The 22,183-nt window shown below is 36.4% G+C and overlaps 1 protein-coding gene across 2 annotated transcripts; it reads right to left on the minus strand.

The window, feature by feature from the left end:
* Positions 1-579: 579 nt before the first annotated feature.
* Positions 580-21,084, minus strand: LOC106880386 (transmembrane protein 214-A). Of its 2 annotated transcripts, none has more exons than XM_014930293.3 (16): positions 20,849-21,084; positions 9,951-10,192; positions 8,920-9,073; positions 7,878-8,009; positions 7,409-7,491; positions 6,554-6,659; positions 5,806-5,893; positions 5,305-5,446; positions 4,368-4,469; positions 4,089-4,180; positions 3,363-3,513; positions 2,524-2,641; positions 2,203-2,299; positions 1,906-2,074; positions 1,171-1,322; positions 580-852 (listed from the first exon to the last, which is right to left on the minus strand). In XM_014930293.3, exons 1-16 carry the CDS (start codon positions 20,973-20,975, stop codon positions 726-728), a joined length of 2,082 nt encoding a protein of 693 aa, XP_014785779.1. In that variant the 5' UTR covers positions 20,976-21,084; the 3' UTR covers positions 580-725. The 2 variants fall into 2 exon arrangements, with proteins under 2 accessions (XP_014785779.1, XP_014785780.1); XM_014930294.3 differs by lacking the exon at positions 20,849-21,084 and adding an exon at positions 15,375-15,483.
* Between the last annotated feature and the right edge of the window lie 1,099 nt (positions 21,085-22,183).

The following is a 22,183-nucleotide window of genomic DNA, read 5'->3' on the forward strand; positions in this document are numbered from 1 at the left end:
CGAATTGTGGAAGGGGTATACCCTGGAAGAAGTGGTGAGAAAGGATCTTCAGATGCTGGGCCTCGCAGAGAGGAGATGACAAAGGACCAAGATTTCGGGCGGTTTGCTGTGTTTGAGAAGATACGCCAAGCTAAGTAAAATTGGCTTGGTTTCCATGGCCAGATGCCCTTTCTAACACCACCACTTTACAGTGTGCTGGGTGCTTTTAACATGGCACCATCATGTAAAAGTGGATGGTAAAGATTCTCTGGGAGGAACCAAACTCAGCTCTGTGAAGGTACAAACTAACAGATACACTCTACAATTACAGAGTGTTGTCACTTCTTACACTAACGAACACAACCATATCTCACGGCACCTATTTTGAGCTAGGTGGACTAATAAGACCTACTGCTGTCTTGTCTACTCAGAAGTTTGTTTATTGATTCAACCATCGCTGACCCTTACTTTAACCCAAGTTCATCTTTAAAAAAAGGAAAAAAAAAAAAAAGAAGTCACATTTCATCAACAGTAGAAGACAGAAACATTGCACAGCAAAAATACACCAAAAGCTGTGAAAGAAGAATAAGAGAAAACTGGTTAATAGGAGCTTTTTTATTTATTTTTTTATTCAAACAAGTACTTTTGTCTCCTTTCTTTTTAGTTTTAGTTGTTTGTTTTTGCGTTATTTAATAGTCTTAACAAATTTTTAAAAATTAAAATCCTCCTCCAATTCCAGCCGATTCTCAAGTTGTTGCTGTAGAAGATTCCAGGTACTTGCTACACCACTGGACAAAAGTCAGTGTAACGTGCTGGATGTCCCCCAATGCTTTTGATAAAGTTTCCTGGATATGCTTCACAGAGAAATCACCCCTGGAATGTTAAAAATAAAAAATTAAAACAAAAACAAATTATCAATGAATTAATTGCTAAGATTTTCAGCATTGGTTATATAACCCCTTTTATCATTTTAATGACCATCTCAAATTAAGATGTGCCTTGTAAGAAACATATATACTAGTTGTCTGTGTCACACACACACATTCAAGTCCAAAGAATTAAAAAAAAAGATATGATAATCACAAGTAGAATTTGACCACAGATCTGCTGGAGAATAGGGTTCACTTTATGTAAACAAACAATTCTCTGAAACAAAAAGGTTTGAAAAGTTGGTCATTTTGAGCCACTTACTCTGCGATACGTGTTGAGAGGAATGTGTAGAAACTTTGGCTGAAATATGTGAGATGTTGCCATAACCAGAGGCAGTAGTCTTGGAGAAAAGAGAGAGATAACCAGAAGAAATCTATCAGTTGGTCCCAGAACTCTGGTGATGCATTGTACAGCTGAAATGAGACAAAAGGAATGAAGAAATGTTACAAATAAAATAATATCTAAGAAAGAAAAAAATCTTCTCAAATGATAAACATGACAAAAGTGAATTTATTTTCTAGAAAGCATTTTATCTAAAACCAAACACAGAACTATAGGTTACCCCCACTTAGTAATGCTTTCATTGCTGTATTTCTGTTGAAACTCACTGCTTTTGTTTAAGATTTTTTCTTAAATAATGAAGAATTTAATTTTAAAAATTCAATCATTAAGCTGGAGTATGGAACATTAACATGGAAACAAGAAATTTGTATCATAGAACGAATGGTGGTTTCAAGCAGGTTGGTCACAAAGCAGTTCAGTGCACCCAGTATCACTCCTACATATCATCCTGTATGGGTTTTCTACCCAACAAAAGGTAGAACTTCTCATAGCCACCCTAACACTGGAGGTTAAACTTTATAAATCAGCCCTAACTAAATGTCTTCCTTAACCAATTGACCCAAACTTACAGACAATGAAAGCAAACAAGAGACAGGCAAACAAAAGAGAGAGAGAAAGTAAGAACTGAATAACTGGTAAAGCAAACTGACTTACCCATTCCTTGCCTTCTAATAATTTTACATGCAACCAATGTCTTTGAGAGGCTGTGGCATCAACAACATAGAAACTAAATTCCTTCGTCTTCATCCATGCTGTCAATAAGTAGGGTCTCAGTGTTTTTTCAGCAACATTGTAATATTTTATGGAATTTTCTTTAAGAAACCTATAATAATAATAATAATAAGGCCTGAAATTTTGAGGAGGGACGAAGCTAGTCAATCACATCAAAACCCTGTGCTCAAATATTGTCAGCTTTCTACCTTAATAATAAGTAGCAAACAATATACTTACACTCGAGTTTTGAAAGAGTAGAACTCTATTCGCTGCCATGTATGGAGTGTAGCATCTAAAACACCAAACCTATCTAGAAACTGCACTGTCTGTGAACCTACATAAAAGAAGAAAGATAGTAAAATGTCGAAATATGTTAGAGCAGAGAAGTCCTGCTCTAATAAGAGGAGCAGTTTTTATACTTTCAACAGCATCTTTACATATAGGACAAGATGGTCATGGCTGGAATCAGCACCTTTAAATCATCTGCTTGAACAATGTGGAGTGTTTTGTGCACGAAGTAAAACTAAAAAAGAAACAATGAAATCTTGTAGGCCTTACCTCTGAAACTGCCACCAAGGTAAACATCAATGAAAAACAACGATACCAGACAAGATATGATGAGTAAAACCACATGGGACCAAGGAAACTGGGGCTGCGTCATTTTCTGCAACAAATCCTGTAGAAAAGAAGATTCACAGATTCCATAGAATCTATATCATCATTATCATTTAATGTCTACGTTCCATGTTAACACAGATTGGACAAGTTGACAGGATTCAATAGGTCCAACGACCTCATTGTACTCCACTATACACACATACATATACACTCCTACATGCATATCACACATACACAGTGTAATAGGCTGGCATTGGGCCCTCCTACAAAACCCATCCTAACATCCCCTCCCTTCTGCTTTTTCGATAACCCCTGTCACTAAACCCAATCTGTTCTATTGCATGTAATGCCCAACCACCCAATTAGAGACTTTCTCCCCCCCCCCCATGTATGTGTGTGTATATATATATATATATATATATATATACATATACATACACACACACATACATACGAGGGTGAGTTGAAAAGCTGATAAGCAGACTATGAAGGAGTGATGCTAGAGCTGTGAAATCTTGCATGCAAGAATTCCAACCCTTCTTATTAACAACTGCATTGTTTCTTTCCGGGTAAATTCACTGCAACACCAAGAGAATGTCTTGGTTGGCCTTTAAACTTTTCAGCCAATTCTTGCATATACATATATACACCTATAAGACAAACACGTAGCTTATATTGTTCCCCCGTGACCTCTTGCAATTTGAATCAGATTAAATCAGTGATAAATATATAAATATATTGAATAATTTGTGTCTGCACACCATGTACATAATACATACCTTGCATATGGACAAACACGGGTCTTTGGAACCCTTCACTGATAATTCCATATTAGTCACAGAAAAGGAATGAAGAGTATCGTATAGGAGTTTCTGATTCACCTCTTTTGATATTCTTTTCCAATTCTCAAACAAATAAGTCATCAGAATTCTAGAGAAAGAACAAGAAAAATTTTTTAAAATAAATAAATAAGAGAAATTAATCATCATTCTTAAATCTATGTTACATTATGATTTTAGATAGCATTAGGCCCCTGTTTAAGGGTGAAACTATTTTTGCTTGCAATCTTTTGTTTCAGTCATTAGACTGAGGCCATGCTGGGGCACCACCTTGATAAATTTTAGTTGAACCAGTTGGCCCCACCACTACTTTCTAAGCCTGGCACTGATTTTATCAGTCTTTTGCCAAACCGCTAAGTTACAGGGATGTAAACATGCCAACACAGAACTATGGTTAAGCACTGTGACTCCAGTACTCAGAACAAGTCCAGTACACTAGACTGCTATCACGTTTCTGCCAGTGACATTCAAGACAAGCCAACAAGAGAGCTTCTAATACAATTACTTGACCAGCTAGAAATAGCAGACAAATCTCCCTCAACTTACACATGAACATCTTACAAATGAAAGGCAGTACTGGGGATAAACAACAACAAGAACAAATCCAAAATGGCGAAGGAAAGGTTAATAAATATGCAAACAAAAACAACAATGACAACAACATACCCTGACTGTTTTAGGTGCTTTGGATACATTTGCTGCCAGAGACTAAAACAATGGTCATCTTTCAAGAGGCACTTCACCAAACTGGTCAGTAACTACAACATCAACAGCACAAAACATCTGAGAATATACTTATGGATTTGATTGGCATTTAGTTATTATATATACACAGAGGTAAATACAGGTAGATACACACACACATATGCTAGACTAAATATTTAGTCTAGTTTTCTTCAAATACAAGAAAGTAAGATAAATTGTTTTATATTTTATAAAGCTTACCTCTGTTTTCAAGGCTTGAGAGCATGTGGAATTCAACCTGGTGAGGTAGGATGGGAAAAAAGATCGTAACGTTTTTTCTGGATTTGGTCCATATGTAATAACCTTAAGAAAAAAAAATATACAACAATTACAATAAATAAATAAAGCACTTTTGAACAGAATATAAACAATGGGAAAAGAACAAGAAAATCAAGAAGTATTTAAATAATCTGATAGGAGAAATAAAAATGGAATGAAGGGAATATGAGATGGACAGACAGACAACACAAAAGGTTAAAACAGGTAGACAAAAATTTGAAAAGGGACAGATGCAATGCATACAGACAGACATTATGAACAGTGAATTTAATGCTGAAAAAAAAAAAAAGGAAAAAAAAAAAGAAGACTGATGTTTCTCAAAGTAGAATAAAGATAAAAGAAACATGTACTGGGTCCCTTTTTTCCCCCCTGCCACCAGCATTAGTGAGGATGTCATACTACTTGCAAGACTAAGAGCCCCAAGAAAGGTAGCCTTATGCTAGGGGATGATGGGTTAAAATATGACAAAGGATTAGAGCAGAACAGGTCTCTTGCAGTTGAGGGGCTACATGGCTACTCACATTTTAGAAGAGAAGGTGAGGTGGGGATGATCAGGTGGAGTGGGAAGATATAGAATAGTGGTGGTAAGTTGTCTGTGTGGACCTTGAAGCAGAAAAGGAGGGTACAATCAAGAAAGATTGGAAGTGCCCAGTGACCAATGGTGTGTAACAACATCTGAGAGTCTGATTGATATAGGTGATACAGGTGACGTATCTTATCAAGCCTTCCTCCATAAAACTGAACATCAAAGTTTGAATTAGCTAAGATTTGAATCTAAAAACAAAATATTTTAACCCTACAAAGAATTTCAAGGGAAACCCTGACAAGACAAAGGTAAAATAAAAAAAAAGGTATTTACCTTCAATTTTGCATTTAACACTTTTAATTTTTTCCGTAAATCATTTTGTATATTGATGTTAGTGTTATATATCAAATCAAGGATGTAGAAATATTCCTTTACAGAAATTACTCCGTATGCAGAAGACACATTCTTGTGAATACTGAAAAAATATAAATTCATATTGTAGTATGGATTAAAAAATCAAATATGAATATATTTATTTCAATAACAAAGATTTTTCGAATAACATGAAATAAAAAGATTACAACATTCTCCAATCTTTCAAAAAAAGTTTGGCCCTCCATGTGAAGGAAATGTTGGTATCCTTTCCTTGAAAATCAGATTTGTTTTAACATCCATTTTTCCATGCTTGCAGTCAGACAGACAGAATTTGTTGTGGCCAGATGCCATTCCTGGGCCTACCTCTTCCACAGGCTCCCTCCAGAAAAATATATGAATATATGTTAGGTGAACTTAGCTAAAATTTGGGGGAAAAAATTGTGAAATCTGAATGTATACCTGAATAACATCTCTAAGTAGTCTACGGGATATGATGCCACTGTTATTGTACGAAATCCCAACGATGAAATCATAAGTTCCATCCAAACTGAAAACAAAATAAAAAAAAAGCATTTAATGTGTGTCGTGTATGTGTGCATATGTACATACATTTTTTATCTTTTACTTGTTTCAGTCATTAGACTGCGGCCATGCTGGGGCATACATTTTTATTTCATATTTATTTGTTAGTGGAGACAGTTAACACCTCTCAATCAGTCTCTTTTTAGGCTGCGACAGATTTTGTTTGGGAATTTTGTCCTTCTAGAACAGAGAACATCACACATTTTGCTGGCTGGTGGATTGGAGCAATGTGAAATAAAGTGTCTTGCTCAAGAACACAACTGAATTTAGAACAAAGGACCACAAGGTATTTTGTTTAACACACTACTGTTTCTAGCAAAAGCTGGACTATATACAGGTAAATGTTACTAAGATAGGATTTTAAAGGATTTCTTTCCTCAGTTACATGATGCCCACATGCACAAGAACAAACAACTCAATACGTGTAGATACATACCTGCACACATGTACTCTTATCTCAATGCATGTAGACACACCTGCACATACACCTCACAAGGTGAACACTCACCTGCACACATGTAGACTAACCTCAGTGCGTGTAGACAGGCACACGCGCACCCAAAATTAAACAAAAATATTTAATTTAATGTCAAACTAAAAAGTTAACGGAAAAATATGAACTTACTTCTCAAGCCTGTAGAAAGGTCCTTAAAACCAGCTTGCCCTAAAGCCCAAAGGATAGCAGAGCAACGCAAAGGGCGATTTTGGTGACTTTTTAAAAGTTCCATGTACTGTTTGATAGAGAAATGGGAGGAAGAGTCAAACGAAGGAAGTATTTTCCAATACGAAAAAAAATAAAAAGTTACATTTTCTTTTTTTTCAATTAAAAAATACACCAAATAACGAGATTAAATAGAAAAGTTGATTAAATGGAACTGTCTGTTACTGGTAGAAACTTAGATGACAGAGAGAACAGTAGTTCCCAAAGTAACATTCAATAAACGTATTTTTCCAAGGGTTAGAGAGGTACATATTCAAGGCAGGAACTATTTTTACTTTTAAAGCTGGATGCTCTTCCAGTTGCCAAATTTTACTTGGTTTTCAAGTAAAGGAATTTTAATTCTAAAGGAATTTGAAAATAGAGAGAGCAGATGAATTTGCTGATAGAAAATATCAACAAATGGCACTTGTTGCAGCCAAGCCAGAATCAGTTACTTCACTGCTTACAGCTCAGCTTCAAATAATGACTTCACTGTCTGCAACACAGCTTCATTACTATGGCAACAGTCCGGATACTTATTGATCACGCGCACACACACACACATATGATTGTCACCAGGATGAGGGAGTCAACATATATTCTTTAAGAGCCAAAACTTAAATATCAAATTTTAGATTTAAATTTTAATTCACTTGATGAAAATGGTTTTTTTCATGATGCAAATGATTTGTTTATCAAAAAAAAAAAAGCCCACACTTGAAACAGCTGTAGTGAACATGTGATCTTTCTTGTACAACATATTGTTATGGTCACCCTTACCTGTGGAAGTTTGGAGATGACTAGATCTGGTTCTTCTCGAGCCAATAACTGAATAAATATACGATAACCATAAGTTGGTAGACCTGCAAATGAAAGAAATCACGGATTAGACAGACAGCAAATTGTGATCTGATAAAAGTTGGAAGGAAAAAAAAGACAAATGGTTTATTGAGTCAATCCAACAATCTGAAGTTTAAGTGGCCATCCATTTGAGGCACTACTCTATGTTATCCATACTAAATTTATTTTACTTTCACACACTCACCATGTATATAAAATGTTATATGTTTGGGTGTTGAAATGGGAGAAAAAATATTGAAGCAGAGAGTCCATTCATTCAGTTGAAGTTTCCGATTCACTCTGCCCACAACTCAGAGTTTCTCCAACTGTGTCCTGGCAATTCAACTTGACTGTCAGTCTAGATGGAGTGTGCTGTTAGATGCTTGAGTAGGGAAAATACATGACTTACCTTTTGCCGATTCATTCAACATACTGTTAATGGAATGCCGGAAAATCAGTTCACGCTGGACGGCAGGACTGCGACGTAAGGTTAATAGAAGAAACTTTTTCACATCACTTCTAAGCACACAGAGGGGGAAATCTGCCAAAAAAACATTTAAAAGATAACGGTCAGAAATACTTGAAGATCTAGTTCATCCAGGGTACTTAACTGGTGCCTATCTTATCGAAGTTGGAAGTGTGAAAGATAATACATCAGGATTGGCAGGGTTTCAACTTAAAATCAGATCAAATATATCTTGTGAGAGATGGATTCCACTTCCCTAACCATAGTAATAATTATTTTTAATTTTGGCAAAAGGCCATCAATTTTGAGGGAAGTGATTTAGTCAATAACATCCAACCCAGTACTTCACTCGTACTTTATTTTATTAGCCCTGAAAAGATGAAGGTGATATTCAAACTCACAATGTACAGATCTAGAAGAAATACTACAAGGCAATTTTTGCAAAAACTAACAATTCTATCAGTTCACCATCCAAACAACAATAATAATGGTTTCAAATTTTGCCACAAGGACAGCCATTTTGGGGTAGGGGATGAGTTGATTACATCAACCCCAGCGTTTCACTGGTACTTAATTTATCGACCCAGAAGGATGAAAAGCAAAGTCAACCTTGGCGGAATTTGAACTCAGAATGTAGAAATGGGTGAAATACCACAAAGCGTTTTGTCCAGCGTGCTAACGGTTCTGCCAGCCTGCCACAACAACAACAACAACAACAATAATAATCTTTTCTACTCAAGGCACAAGGCCTGAAATTTTGGGGGAGGGTGCAGGTCGATTAAATCAACCTCAGTATGCAACTGGTACTTAATTTATTGACCTTGAAAGGATGAAAGGCAAAGTTGACCTCGGCGGAATTTGAACTCAGAACATAAAGACAGAGGAAGTACTGCTAGCATTTCGCCCAGCGTGTTAACGATTCTGCCAGCTCGCTGCCGTGATTAATAATAAGATTAGTAAGAATCCCATTGAAATAAAGGTTCACCTTTTGGTTTATCTTTGAAAACTGGATCTTTTTCTGGAAATTTTTCAAACTGAACATTTAGGTAAGATGAGAGATCCTTTAACCAAACTTCTGGGTTGTCTGGGAACGTTGTCTGGTCTTTTATAAGAATCTGCTCAAGTGTAGCTTTGTCAATCTTTAATATGAAAATAGAGAAATTATAAAATGCTTTTAAATAAGAAAAAGAAATATCAAAATTAAAAATTCTTACAAATCAAAGTCAACAACCATTCTTGTATATCGTTAATTAGTGTTAGCATATTTAACAAAGTGAACATCAAAAAGCTAATTAAAAGAACACAAGCTCAATAACTAATACTATTTTATTCAATTTACCAAATATGAAAGACAACTCTAGTTATAAAAATGCTATAATTTCTAAATCTCTCTTACGGAGAGATACAGCAGCAGTACTGATTATCAATATTTATTGCCAAACTAACGTGGCAGTCCATAGAAATAGAAAGAATGCTGCTGTTAATTAGCTCTTAGAGGTGATTGCCTCTAGTTAGCTATATGACACATGAACCTGCGTCCATAAACCTTCAAACAGGGAAGGTCATCAACTTCCCTTTGCTGGCTTGGCATCCACAGACTGGTTTCGGGGTAGTTGCCCCCTTATCAATGTGGAGCAGCCGAGTCCATCAGGGATTGCTGATGACCTTTGTTCGAAGGTTTTATTTGTTTATATATTCAGTGAAACACTTTCAAGTGACCCCTCATCACCTGGCAAAAAGTCACTCCCCCTCCCCTCAGCCAAAGAGATCTTGCTTTGCATATTACTTGGCAATCACCTTAGGGCTGGTTTCACCCAAAAACCACTCAGTACACTCTGTAAGGTGGTAGGCATTAGAGAGAGCATCTAACCACAGACACCATGCCAAAGCAGACCCTAGAGTGTGCTGCGCTCCTCTGGTTTGCCATCTCTTGTCAAACCATCCAAACCCATGCCGACATGGAAAATGGACATAAAATGATGGGGATACAACCCAGAGTGAGAGGGCATGTCTTACCTGGTTAATAGCATCTTCAACACTCGTTTTCTTCTTTTCTTTCACTTCTAATTCTGTTTTTTTCTTCTTTGCATTCCCATTTTTCTTGTTGTCGTTCACCTTGGGTTTCACATTGTTTGCCATCTTGCTGTTGTTAGTTTTATTATTGTTGTTGTTGTTGGTGATGTTATTGTTGGCTGCTGCCTTTGACTTTTTACTGGCCCAAAATGCTTCAAATATGGTGCTATCACTGGCTGAGTTTTCTAAAAAAAAAAAGAAAAACGAAAAGAAATATAAAATAAGCACAGAAGTAGCTGTGTGGTAAGTAGCTTGCTTCCCAACCATGTGGTTCTGAGTTCAGTCCAACGGTGTGGCACCTTAGGCAAGTATCTTCTACTATAGCCTCAGGCCAACCAAAGACTTGTGAGTGGATTTGGTAGATGGAAACTGAAAGAAGCCTATCGTGTGTGTGTGTGTGTGTATGTGTGTATATATATATATATATATATATATATATATATATATAAGCATAGAAATATGTCATGTTTTGTATTAAAAAATAATCTACAGATGTGTTCCAATTTGTTTGTTTGTTGATCAAAAGTTTTCTCCATTTTCTGATTATTTAAATTTTAAAAAACTTTTAATGTGCACAAATAAGGAGACCCTGCACAATTGAAACCTGATCTTTTTTCAGACAATCACACTCTGCACACTTCACTTCCAAGAACTGCTATAAACAATGGAAATAAGCAAGAGCAGTATAACTTGGTGTGCATGTGTGACAGAGTTCAAGGTCAGTCTCTGCCAAGTGGGGCTTCACTGTGTATTTTAGCTACCTTATCATAGCAACAGTACCATAACTTTTTGATCAAACCTCATATAACTTCTTACACTAATATATTTTATATTTATATATATATATATATATATATACATATACACACACACATACATATACACACACACATACACAACCAATATAAATGCTGGTTGAGTTGACTTCAGTCATTCTTTACATCAATATGGAAGAGAGGGAGAGGATAAGAGATACAAAGAGAGTTTGAGTGCAGAATTACCTGAACAAACAAAAAAAAACAATAAGAATTAGTATATTTTGATCTCTTTATGGTAAATACACAAATATGTCAACCTCTAATTTTGATCTTAATATTCTTGTGTTAAATTTCTTGCATGGATTGGCATAAACTGTATCTTAGATTTAGGTCTGTCATGAACTAAAGAATTACTCGTACCAGACACAATGACTTGCAACCTTCAGTTTTGTCTCCTTAGATTCAGAGCTTGCATAAACTTGTAACTATTTTCTGTTGGTGTTCATTGATATATTACAAAAAAAAACCTAATTAAGACGTGGTGGTCTCGTTAAAATGTCTTTTGTTTGAATGCTGGAATGTCAAGAGCTTGTCTCCTCCGTAGGTGTGTGTGATGTTTAACTTTTAATATTCACTTTTGATGTTACAGGAAACAAAAATAGTTTGGTGTGGAATTTTTCTCAGAATGAAAAACTGAACTCTCCAGGGTTATTTGAAATATGTGTATGAAATTCCTGTCAAATTCCACTCGGTTGTCATAGGAACAAGGGAATTCCAGTTGTGACGACCACATATTTTCACAAAGACTTTAGTGTGTCTCGAATTAAAAGTTTATCATCACGTGGAATGAATTACTTTGCCATGGGGGACAGGACTCTTCTGAACTGAACAGATTGTTGTTTGGGGAGGAAAAGATTCCGACCAAAATGTTAAACTTCTGCTCACAGTAAAATAATTAATGATAATAATAATAATAGCTTCTACTAAAGACACAAGACCTGAAATTTTGGGGGAGGGGACTAGTCAATTACATCAACCCTAGCACATAACTGGTACTTAATTTACTGACCCCCAAAAGGATAAAAGGCAAGAGCTTGGCAGAATTTGAACCCAGAATGTAAAGATGAACGAAATATTGCTAAACATTTTGCCAGGTGTGGTAAAGATTCTGTCAGCTCATCACATAACACAATTTTGGCACAAGGCCAGCAATTTTAGGGGAGGGGTAAGTTGATTACATCAATTCCAGTGTCCAGCTGGTACTTATTGTATTGACCCTGAAAGGATGAACAACATAGTTGACCTTGGCAGTGTTTGAACTAAGAACATAAAGAGCAGGAAGAAATGGCAGTAGGCATTTTGTTCAACACACTGACAATTTTGCCAGCTGACTACCTTAATGAGAACATTCCACCCAGGTGAGCTCGAGAAAACAGATGCAAAACAGTAAAAATACAGAGATGATGATGATGATGATGATGATGATAGGATTTGGGATGGAGAAGGTGGTAGAGAAGGGAAGGGTGAGGTGGGACAGAATTAAACCCAAAATAAGAGGATTTCTAAGAGGATTGTAGAAAATTATCCGGCAAATGCTTTTATCAATTCTGTTGGTGTGTTGCTAAAGCAGAGAGGGCCTTCTGTGTTAAAAACAGTTTTTAAAACAAAACTTAGTTCTTGTTTAAATTTAATGACAATTACTAATAATTTGGCACAAGTTTAGAAATTTGAGGTGAAGAAGTACATTTTGGTGACACAACTAGTTTCAGGATGAATACCACAGCACAACATAAAAGGGGGTCACAGTGCTGTATTTTTTAGCATTTGACTAGTACTTTATTTCATCAACCCTGAAAGGATAAAAGATAAAGATGACCTCAGCAGAATTTGAACTCAAAACAATGACCTGAAAGAAATGCTGTGCACCAGCATGGCCACAGATCTGAGCTGAAACCATAGAAAAAAAAAGAAAAAAAAAGAAAGTATTTTGTCCGATGTACCAACAGTTCTGTCAGCTTACCTTTCTATTATAAGCACGGGACCTGAAATTTGTGGGGAAGGGGCTAGCTGATTTCATTGATCTCAGAACTTGACTGATACTTATTTTAGCACCCCTGGATGAAAGGCAAAGTCAACCTTGGCAAAATTTGAACTCAGAACATAAGGCTGCAAAAAATGCCATTTAGCATTTTGTTTGGCAAGCTGGCAACTCTGCCAGCTCACTGCCCTTTTAAGAAGAAGAATAATTCTTTCTTCTATAGACACAAGGCCCGAGATTCTGAAGACAGGGGCTAATCAATTACATTAACCCCAGTGCTTGACTGGTACTTACTTCATCGGCCACAAAAGGATAACAAGCAAAGTTGACCTTGGTGGGATTTGAACTCAATAATGATATATAATAATTTAAGGAGGTGTTGAATACTGTAGTCCAAGATACACTATTCCTGACACGAAAAAGACCGGATGATCACGGAGGTAGAACTGTTGGTTATGGTTCTGCTCTAACAGACCTGACCGAGGATTAAACAAGAACGCTTTAATAACGATTTCGTTTTTTGATAATAATGATTAATTGATTTCTAATATTAGGCCAAGGCCACACATGTTTAGCAAAAGCAAGTCATTAAATGGATCCCATTTAATGACTCCATATTCAGTTGAACAACACGGAAGGACAAAAGCTGAAACAATCTGTGCAAGGTTTGAACTCGGACTACAGTCTACCACAAACTCCTTTTAAATTATGTCCTTTCCTTTAAAGTTGGGTAGGGTGTGATTTGAGGAGGATTTGCTCTCAATTTCTAGCAGATTGAATGTGAACACATTGAAGCCTTCCTGACAAACAGACAAGTATTTGTTTAACTTGCTTATGATTTCAAATGGCATTAGATACGTATAACTTAAGAGTTGGATTGTCATAGCTAAGCTGACTCATCTATATATATATGTGTGTGGACTTCAGGACCAGGCTGTGTGTTATGTTCTTGAGCAAGACACTTTATTTCTTGTTGCTCCAGTTCACTCAGCCGTAGAAATGGGTTGTGACGTCACTGGTGCCAAGCTGTATCGGCCTTTGCCTTTCCACATTGTGCCCAGAGTGGGAGTTTATCATTTTTGGAAGTCCCCCACCCACAGATATTTAAAATACTTATTTTCTGGTTCTCTAAACGCAAGTGATTACAAAGCAAAAACCCCAAGTTTAAAATAATGTATGGTTCAATTTCCATAGTTTTTTAAAATCAGCCAATTTAACGAAATTTACGTTTTTTTTTTTTTTTTTAGTATCATAGGATTGAACATATTTTCTTTCAAGAAAAAGATTTTTAACCTGTTTGAACTTAGAAGCATTTCTTATTGTCTTTCCGTCAAGCTACAGCCTAGAATGCAGAGGCCAACATAAATCTGAGAAATTTGAGAAAATAGGGGATGTATGAAAAATATCCAAATTTTGGTAAAACCCCCTCAAACTCAATTTTTTTTTAAATGGCAAATTTCGACATATTAAGGGCTAACATATTTGACATCCTCAACATTTTATGTAAACTGGAAAAAAGTCAGTTCAAAGGGGTTAGTAGCAAAATCTTAAGGCCAACCAGCACATAACCCTCTCTCAACACACATATAAGGAATCTAATAGTTTTATGACCTACTTGCTTGGTAGCAGGTCAAGAAGACACTCACAAGAGAGAGAGAGAGAGAGAGAGAGATAGAGGGTGGTGGGGTGAGATATAGATTTTGAAATTGGAGCATCAGGCCACAGGCCTAACTATATCAAGGTTCCGTAGTGTTGAGAGTGAATAATGAACAGACACAAAAGAAGTCTTAACAAAAGGCATAGTGTGTCAGCTAGAGTTAATTATTATTTACTGAGCAAGGGTAGTGGTAGAGGTGTATATAAGTACATGCCGGTGAATATTGGCATGTATATATATGTACAGTAGATGAGGTCTATGTAGGTGTGTGTGTGTATGGTATAAGATGTGTCTGTGTGTGTGAGGGTGCTGATACATATATATGTCGTGTATGAGGTCTGTGTGTGTGTGTGTGTACACAGTATAAGATGTGTGGGTAGATGTATGTATGTATGTAAAACGTGTGTACATGTCAATTGTGTAAGACTGTGTGCGTGTGTGTATGATATAAAATGTAAGGTATGTGTGGTGCAAGATGTATGCATCGTGTGTACATATATATGGTGTAAAATGCGCATATGTGTAAGTTTAAGATGTGCATGCACAGAAGATGCATATATATATATATAACTATACATACATGCACAAACAATATATATATATATATATATATATATATATACATACACACATTTGTATGTACAGCACAATGGTAAGGAGTATACATACAGTATGCATACACACACACACACACTGTGCATAGTGTAAGAGGAGCATATGCCACACATATACACACACACACATGTATTTTAACTCTACATTCAATATTCTACACACTCCCACAAATGCATTCACACCAACCAGTTCCAAAAGATAGGATGAAATAAAAGCATACAAGAAAGACTTATGCGTGTGACTCTTGCATGTGTGCATTTGTTTCTATAAAAGCTAATCAGTGATCTAATATAACTCACCTGGGTGGGCAGACAACGATTAATTAACAATCTTCACAAGAGCTGACAGATTAGTAAATGTTGAAAATTACTATTTTTCTCCCACCCCACCACTTCCTATCTTTTTTTTTTACATCATTAATCTGGGTAATATTGAGGTATTAGATTCGTCTGGTTGTCTAGATCAATAGTGTGTGTGTGTGTGAGAGAATGAAATTGTGTGTGCGTGTGTGAGAATGCATGTGTGTGTGTGGGAATGTGAGTGAGAATGAGCATGTGATAATGCATGTGTGAGCAAGAATGTGTGTGTGTGTGTGTGAGAATGTGTGTGTGTACATGAGAATGCGTGTGTGTTTGTGAGAATGCGTGTGAAAATGCATGTGACAATGTGTGCATGTGTGTGAGAATGCATGTGACAATGCGTGCATGTGAGGATGCATGTGAATGAGAATGCATGTGTGTGCATGTGAGAATGCACAAACGTATGTATGTGAGAATGCATGCATGTCTAGATAGATGTGTGCGGGTTTAGATTGATGTGCGTATGTGTATGCATATTTTCTGAGTGTTCACTTCTCAATTTAATTACAAGATTATTCATTAATTCATTTTAACGTCTGTTTTTCCATGCTAGTATGGGTTAGACAAATATGTCATTCATTTTACAGTTGGATGCCCTTCCTGTCACTAACCTTTACCCAATTTTTCAACTAAGGGACCTTTTATTTTACAAGATACACAAGGCACAAAAGCAATGGATGACTTGTTGAAAAGAGAACTGATAACAACATGACCACCATGTTGTTATCACAACTTCTGTAGAGCAAGATGGGCTTCTTTCAGTTTCCATCTACCAAATCCACTCTAAAGACTATGGTCACTACAGGACTTATAGAAGACATTTGCTTATATGCATAAATATAATACATATGTGTGTACACACGTATATACAAATACACACCACTGTGTGTGTGTGTGTGTGTGTGTGTGTGTGTGTGTGTGTGTGTGTGTAATATTTTTCACTAATGAGTATGCATCAATTAGTGTGCTGGTATGTTGAGTAAAGCACTAGCATAGTTTGGGCTACCTGATGTCATCTGCAGTCTGAGTATATTTCCTTTGGATCTACTTCAGGAATTCTGCAGTGTTAATTAAGATAATTAAGTAAACAGAAGATGGAATTGGTATAACTCTTTGTTTTGTACAATGATCATTTCAATCCATCTTGCAACTGTCCTAGGACATTAAGAAGGGCGTCCAAGCCATAGAAACCATGCTAAAGCAGTCACTGGTGTATGGTGCAGCCCTTCATCTCTGAAGATCCTGTTAAACCATCAAACCAATACCAGCATAGAACCCAAAACTCTGTGATTAGGAAACAAACCTCTTACTACAGAGCCATGCTCCATCTAGAGTGTTTGTATAATAATGGGGAACCACAACACAAAGTTATAACAGACAACTGAAGGTTCCTAGAAGTGGATTACCCTGTTCTTTATAAATTATGCCCTCAGTATATTTAACTAATTAAATTATTTACTGTGGTGGACTTAATTATAGCAATACAAACATCTCAGTACTTGACTGCATGTATATTATTTTAACCCAATAACAACCAAAGGCAAAATTAACAGACAATTGCTATAATAGTCACGAGGCCATACACTTTTAGGAATGGTATATAGTGTAGATTATAACAATCCCAGGTTTTTTCTCTTGACTTCAGCAGGATTTGAATTTGGAACATAAAAGGATATAACAACACAAAGGCATTTTCTTTGTCAATTTACTAATTCTACTAATGATCAGTCAAAATGGTTGCTAATTGAGGGGAAAGGCCCAGTTGATGATATTCAAAAATAATTACAAAAATAGCCACTACACAATCTTTTAGCATTCAGATTACTTCGTTAAATATAATGCTTATTTATTCTCATTGTTTTGAACTAATAATGTATTATCTTGTAGCTTCGAGATTTGGATAATGTGATTGTTTATTTCAAGAATGACATTGTAGGGCAGGTGTGAAAGGCTGTATCTGGCCAGTTTGAACATAAAATAGATAGAATATCTGGGCTGGATAGCCAGAAGGCTGTACCAGGCTCCAATCCGATCTGGCAAAGTTTCTACAGCTGGATGCCCTTCCTAACACCAACCACTCCTAGAGTGTAATGGGTGCTTTTTACGTGCCACCAGCACGAGGGCTAGTCAGGTGGTACTGGCATCAACCACGCTTGAATGGTGCTTTTTACATATCACCAGCATAGAAGCCAGTCAGGCACATGCCACCGACACAGAACCAGTCAGCCGGCACTGGTATCAACCACACTCGAATGGTGTTTTTAATGTGCCACTAGCACAGGACCAGTCAGGTGGTACTGTCATCGATCACTAGGTACAAAACTTGAAATTTGGGGGAGGGGGCTAGTCTATTACATTGAGTCCAGTGCATAACTGGTACATATTTCACCAACTCCAAAAAGATGAAAAACAAAGTCAACCTCAGCATTTTGTCTGGCATGTTAACGATTCTGCCAGCTTCATATAATACGGGTTTCAAATTTTGGCACAAGGCCAGCAATTTCGGGGGAGAGAGGAAGTAGATTACACTTACCCCAATGCTCAACTGGCACTTATTTTATCAATCCCAGAAGGATGAAAGATGAAGTTGATAATGATAGTGTAGTGAATTGGCAGACCTGTAGAGCAGTGAAGAAACTGCCTTGAAAATTTAGTTATGGAGCTTAAGGTTTCAAGTTCAAATCCAGCAAAGGTCAACTTTGCCAACAATTCTTTTAGGGTTGATAAAATCACTAGCATAGCTGGGGGGAGGTAGAGGAGGTCCGCACTTTTAATGGGGCACCACTTTTGGGTCTGCTGTAGGCAATGTGTTTTTTGTGGGGTCCGGGGACGGTAAACGGAAGGGCCACCCCGGGTGGCACACACTCTAGCTACGCTAGTGGATAAAATATATTACTAGCCATGGATGGTGGAAATCAAAAGTAAATAACAAAAAAAAATTTTTTTTAATTAAAAATTTGAAAAGGAGAGGGGTAAAATGTAAATGTAGTCATCTAAAATGCAGAACAAACATACAAATTGAAGCTTTTAGAAATAGCAGCCAAACATCCTCCAAATAGCTACCCGTCAATTAAAAAGAATATTGAGTCCTGGATATACGAAAAGACGAAATGGTCATGGGCGGAAGGCTTTTGATCATAGGTTACTTATTCAGAGCTGGCCTGGGGTTAAACAACAACCACCCTAATGAAGATTTATACAGATGGGGAAACAGTGACATTACACATCATGTATCTATTAAAGCAACTGAAAAGCTTCGACATATGTTTGTGTGTGATTTGGGCGCTTTTCATTCCATTAATAAATTAATTCAATGTATAAAAATATCTATCTATGCACACGTGTGATGTGTGTGTAATTCTATTGTAAAAGCCTACGCAGTTTTACCAGTTTGAATAAGCCAGCATTAATGAGAGGCGAAGTCTCAGCAAAATCCGTAACTTAGTACATGTATTCAATCAGTTGTTCATTTCTTTTTTTCGTGTGTTTAAAAACAAATCACTTTCAACACAGACACACCGAGTACATACCTACATATACACATGTGTGTGTGTATATACATATATATATATACATACATATATATATATGAATGAGAGACAGAGACGAGAGATAAAGTTTGTGGGGAGTGCTTGTTATTCAGAGATAACAGCTGTTGGAATGATGACGTTGCACATGCGAGCGAGAGAGGAAGGAGGGGAGAGAGAGGGAGAGGGTTGAAAGAACGACATGCTTTCGACATGATTTTGTTGTTTTTTTCTTTGCACCATTACATATTGTCATCAATATATGTGCATACATATTGATGAGAGAAAGAGAACTGCGTTGTGCAATATCTTATGCAAAACAACCATTTGAAAAAATAGATAAATAGCAAAAGACAATTGGTCTTATCAAACAGTACAAATATCAGTTTCCGAAACGTGTCAATGTTTTCTGACAGAAGCAAGAATACAACACATTATTTGCGGTGAAGAATTTAGTTTATTAAATATTTAATAGAGATTAATAACATGGTGTTTGCCACAAACACAATGAGACAGTGTGTGTGTGTTGTTCGCCGATTGCCATAAAAGTGCTAACCATTTCATTTGTACGAATTCATCATGGATATGGGTGTGTGTGTGTGCGACTGTCCATGTGTGTGTGGTTTGTTTTATGGGAACATAGTCTCGTTCGACATGGGTGGAATGCGTGTATGAAATTCATACCTTTTTCTATTTAACCACCCTTGAAGAAGAATTAAAGGAAACATGACCTTCCTCACATCATCTGGGAGGAAACGACACACAAGGGACGGAGGGGACAGTCATGCCATTCCTGTCTCTGGAAGCTGACACTTTTATATTCGTTATTCTAATCTTTAAAGAACCACACAGACAGACATACAGCAATAGTGTGCTGGCATCACCATCTATTTTTGTCTAGACTTGTTCCTTGAGAAACAGTTTTTTTTTCTCTTGGATTAATAGATAAGAATTCTGGTGGTAATGGCTATGATGATAAATCGGGAACGAAAGCCTTCGAGGTTTGTTAAAGGAGGGCGAAAGCAGACATATCAGATTGTCTAACATGCATGCTTCGTTTTTGCTTTTGCTTGTCTAAAAAACACTGGAGTAACAGCAAACCCGAACCAAACTGTGGGCTTACTTCTTGCAAACCAAGCAAGCTTACACCCTATGTATAATAATTGCTGGTTGAATTTGTCTTTGAACTATTAAAATTGATAAAACCATTATGTAATATCAGAAAATTAATCTCTCTCTCTCTCTATGTATATACAAATGGTTACATACAACTGAAACACTGTGTAAACCTTATCACCGATTAAAAAAGAAAAAACAATTTGATGATAACGATAGATACGAATGTATATATATATACACACATACACGTATGCATATGTAACATATATATATATATATATATATATATATATACATATATACACACATACGTATGCCTATATAACATATGTATATATATATATATACACATACGTATGCCTATATAACATATGTATATATATATATATACACATACGTATGCCTATATAACATATGTATATATATATATATACACATACGTATGCCTATATAACATATGTATATATATATATATATACACATACGTATGCCTATATAACATATGTATATATATATATATACACACACACACATATACATGTATGCATATACAACATATATATACACACATACATGTATGCATATACAACATATATATATACACATATACATGTATATACAATATATATATATACACATACATGTATGCATAAGCAATATATATATATACACATACATGTATGCATAAGCTATATATATATATATATATATATATATATATATATATATACATGTATGCTTCTTTTTTTTTTTTTTGTAAAACCTTACCTTTTGGCTGTAGTTTCGGCATCCGTTCTAATAAAGCTTTTTTCTGAGATTTGGTCAGCACTTCGTTCTTGCTTTTCTTGCTCTTGCTACCCTTTACAACCTCCCACGAACCCGCTGATGTAGCCATCTTTGATGGGGAAGATGTTTTGTTGATGAATGTTCACGCTACGTTTAACGTTTACCTTACGCTACTGACCTCGCGATACGGGCTGCAGAACAGACGGGCGACAGTGAACTATAGGCCGAGTGAGAGGGAGAGAAAGAGTATGAGAGGGGTAGTTTGAAAGTTGAAGTGGGAGATGGAAGATAGAGAGAAAGAGAGAGTGAGTGAGTATTAACAGGAGATGGAAGGAGGCAGCTATGTTAGGAGTAAGAATAAAGAAAGATAGATTAACAGATGGAGAGAGAGAGAGAAAGAAATATAGAGATGGCAAGTGGAAGTGAGAGCTAAGTTAAAAGTGGGAGAAGTGAAAGAGAAAAGTAAATGATAAACGATAAAGAAAGAGAGAGTATAAGGGGGAGAGGTGAAAGTAAGAGTTGCAGTCAGAGAGAAAGTTAGTAATAAAAAATGGAGAGTTAGTAAAAGAGAGAGAATAAAGAATGTGTTTATGTGGAAGAAGGGGAGTGGAAATGTGGGAGTGAGAGTGGAAGTGAGATTATGTGAGAGACATATATATTTTTGGACAAGGTGTGTATTACAAGGGAAAAGAGAGAGTGAGAGTGGAGGAGGGACCGGAAGTGAGAGATAAAGAAAGCTATTATTAGAGAGAATGAACGATGTGTGTGAGAAATAGACATTGAAAAAGAGAGGGAGAGCCGGGAATAAGGAAAAAGAGAGGGTATGATAGATTGGGAGGAAAAGTGACCGGCATTACTACAAAGCTAGAGAGAGAGAGAGAGAGTAAAAAGTTAGTATGAGTAGGGGTAAAAGTGAGAATTAGACTTAAACAAGGAGGGGGAAGTGGGTAACACTCGGGGAGAAGTTTTGTGACGTCACTCTATACAGTCGTGCTAGATACTGACCACGCGTCTTGTGTGATCTGCCGGCTTTGGCTTGTTCTTTGTGTTTGTACATGGATTGTGTGAGGGAGGGACACAGTTGGGATAGGATAATAATGGTGTGTTGATAAGTGATGTTAATTGAGAAGGAGTTGATGAAGAAAAAGTTTAGAGTGAGGAAGAAGAAATAAAAGAGAGTAGAGTAGTCGTGGTGGTGGTGGTGGATATGATGGAATAATTTTTTGTTGTTATTTCACTGTCTGCATCGTATCCTTGTAACGATAGCGATAAAGTTTCGTCATGTGTTAGTGTTTGTGTGTAGAAAAATAACTTACT

The sequence above is a fragment of the Octopus bimaculoides genome, chromosome 19, assembly GCF_046866305.1.
Source record: "Octopus bimaculoides isolate indiv1 chromosome 19, ASM4686630v1, whole genome shotgun sequence".
NCBI classification, from domain to species: domain Eukaryota; kingdom Metazoa; phylum Mollusca; class Cephalopoda; order Octopoda; family Octopodidae; genus Octopus; species Octopus bimaculoides.

What these genes read in the sequence shown, in the direction of transcription:
- LOC106880386 (XM_014930293.3), bottom strand. Translation starts at nt 20,975, where the DNA reads ATGGCTACATCAGCGGGTTCGTGGGAGGTTGTAAAGGGTAGCAAGAGC. An exon ending in AAGCACCTAAAACAGTCAGG is followed by an intron (nt 3,514 to 4,088) that starts GTATGTTGTTGT and finishes TTCTTTCTCTAG; the next exon opens with AATTCTGATGACTTATTTGT. An exon ending in CCTTGGTGGCAGTTTCAGAG is followed by an intron (nt 2,300 to 2,523) that starts GTAAGGCCTACA and finishes TCTTTTATGTAG; the next exon opens with GTTCACAGACAGTGCAGTTT.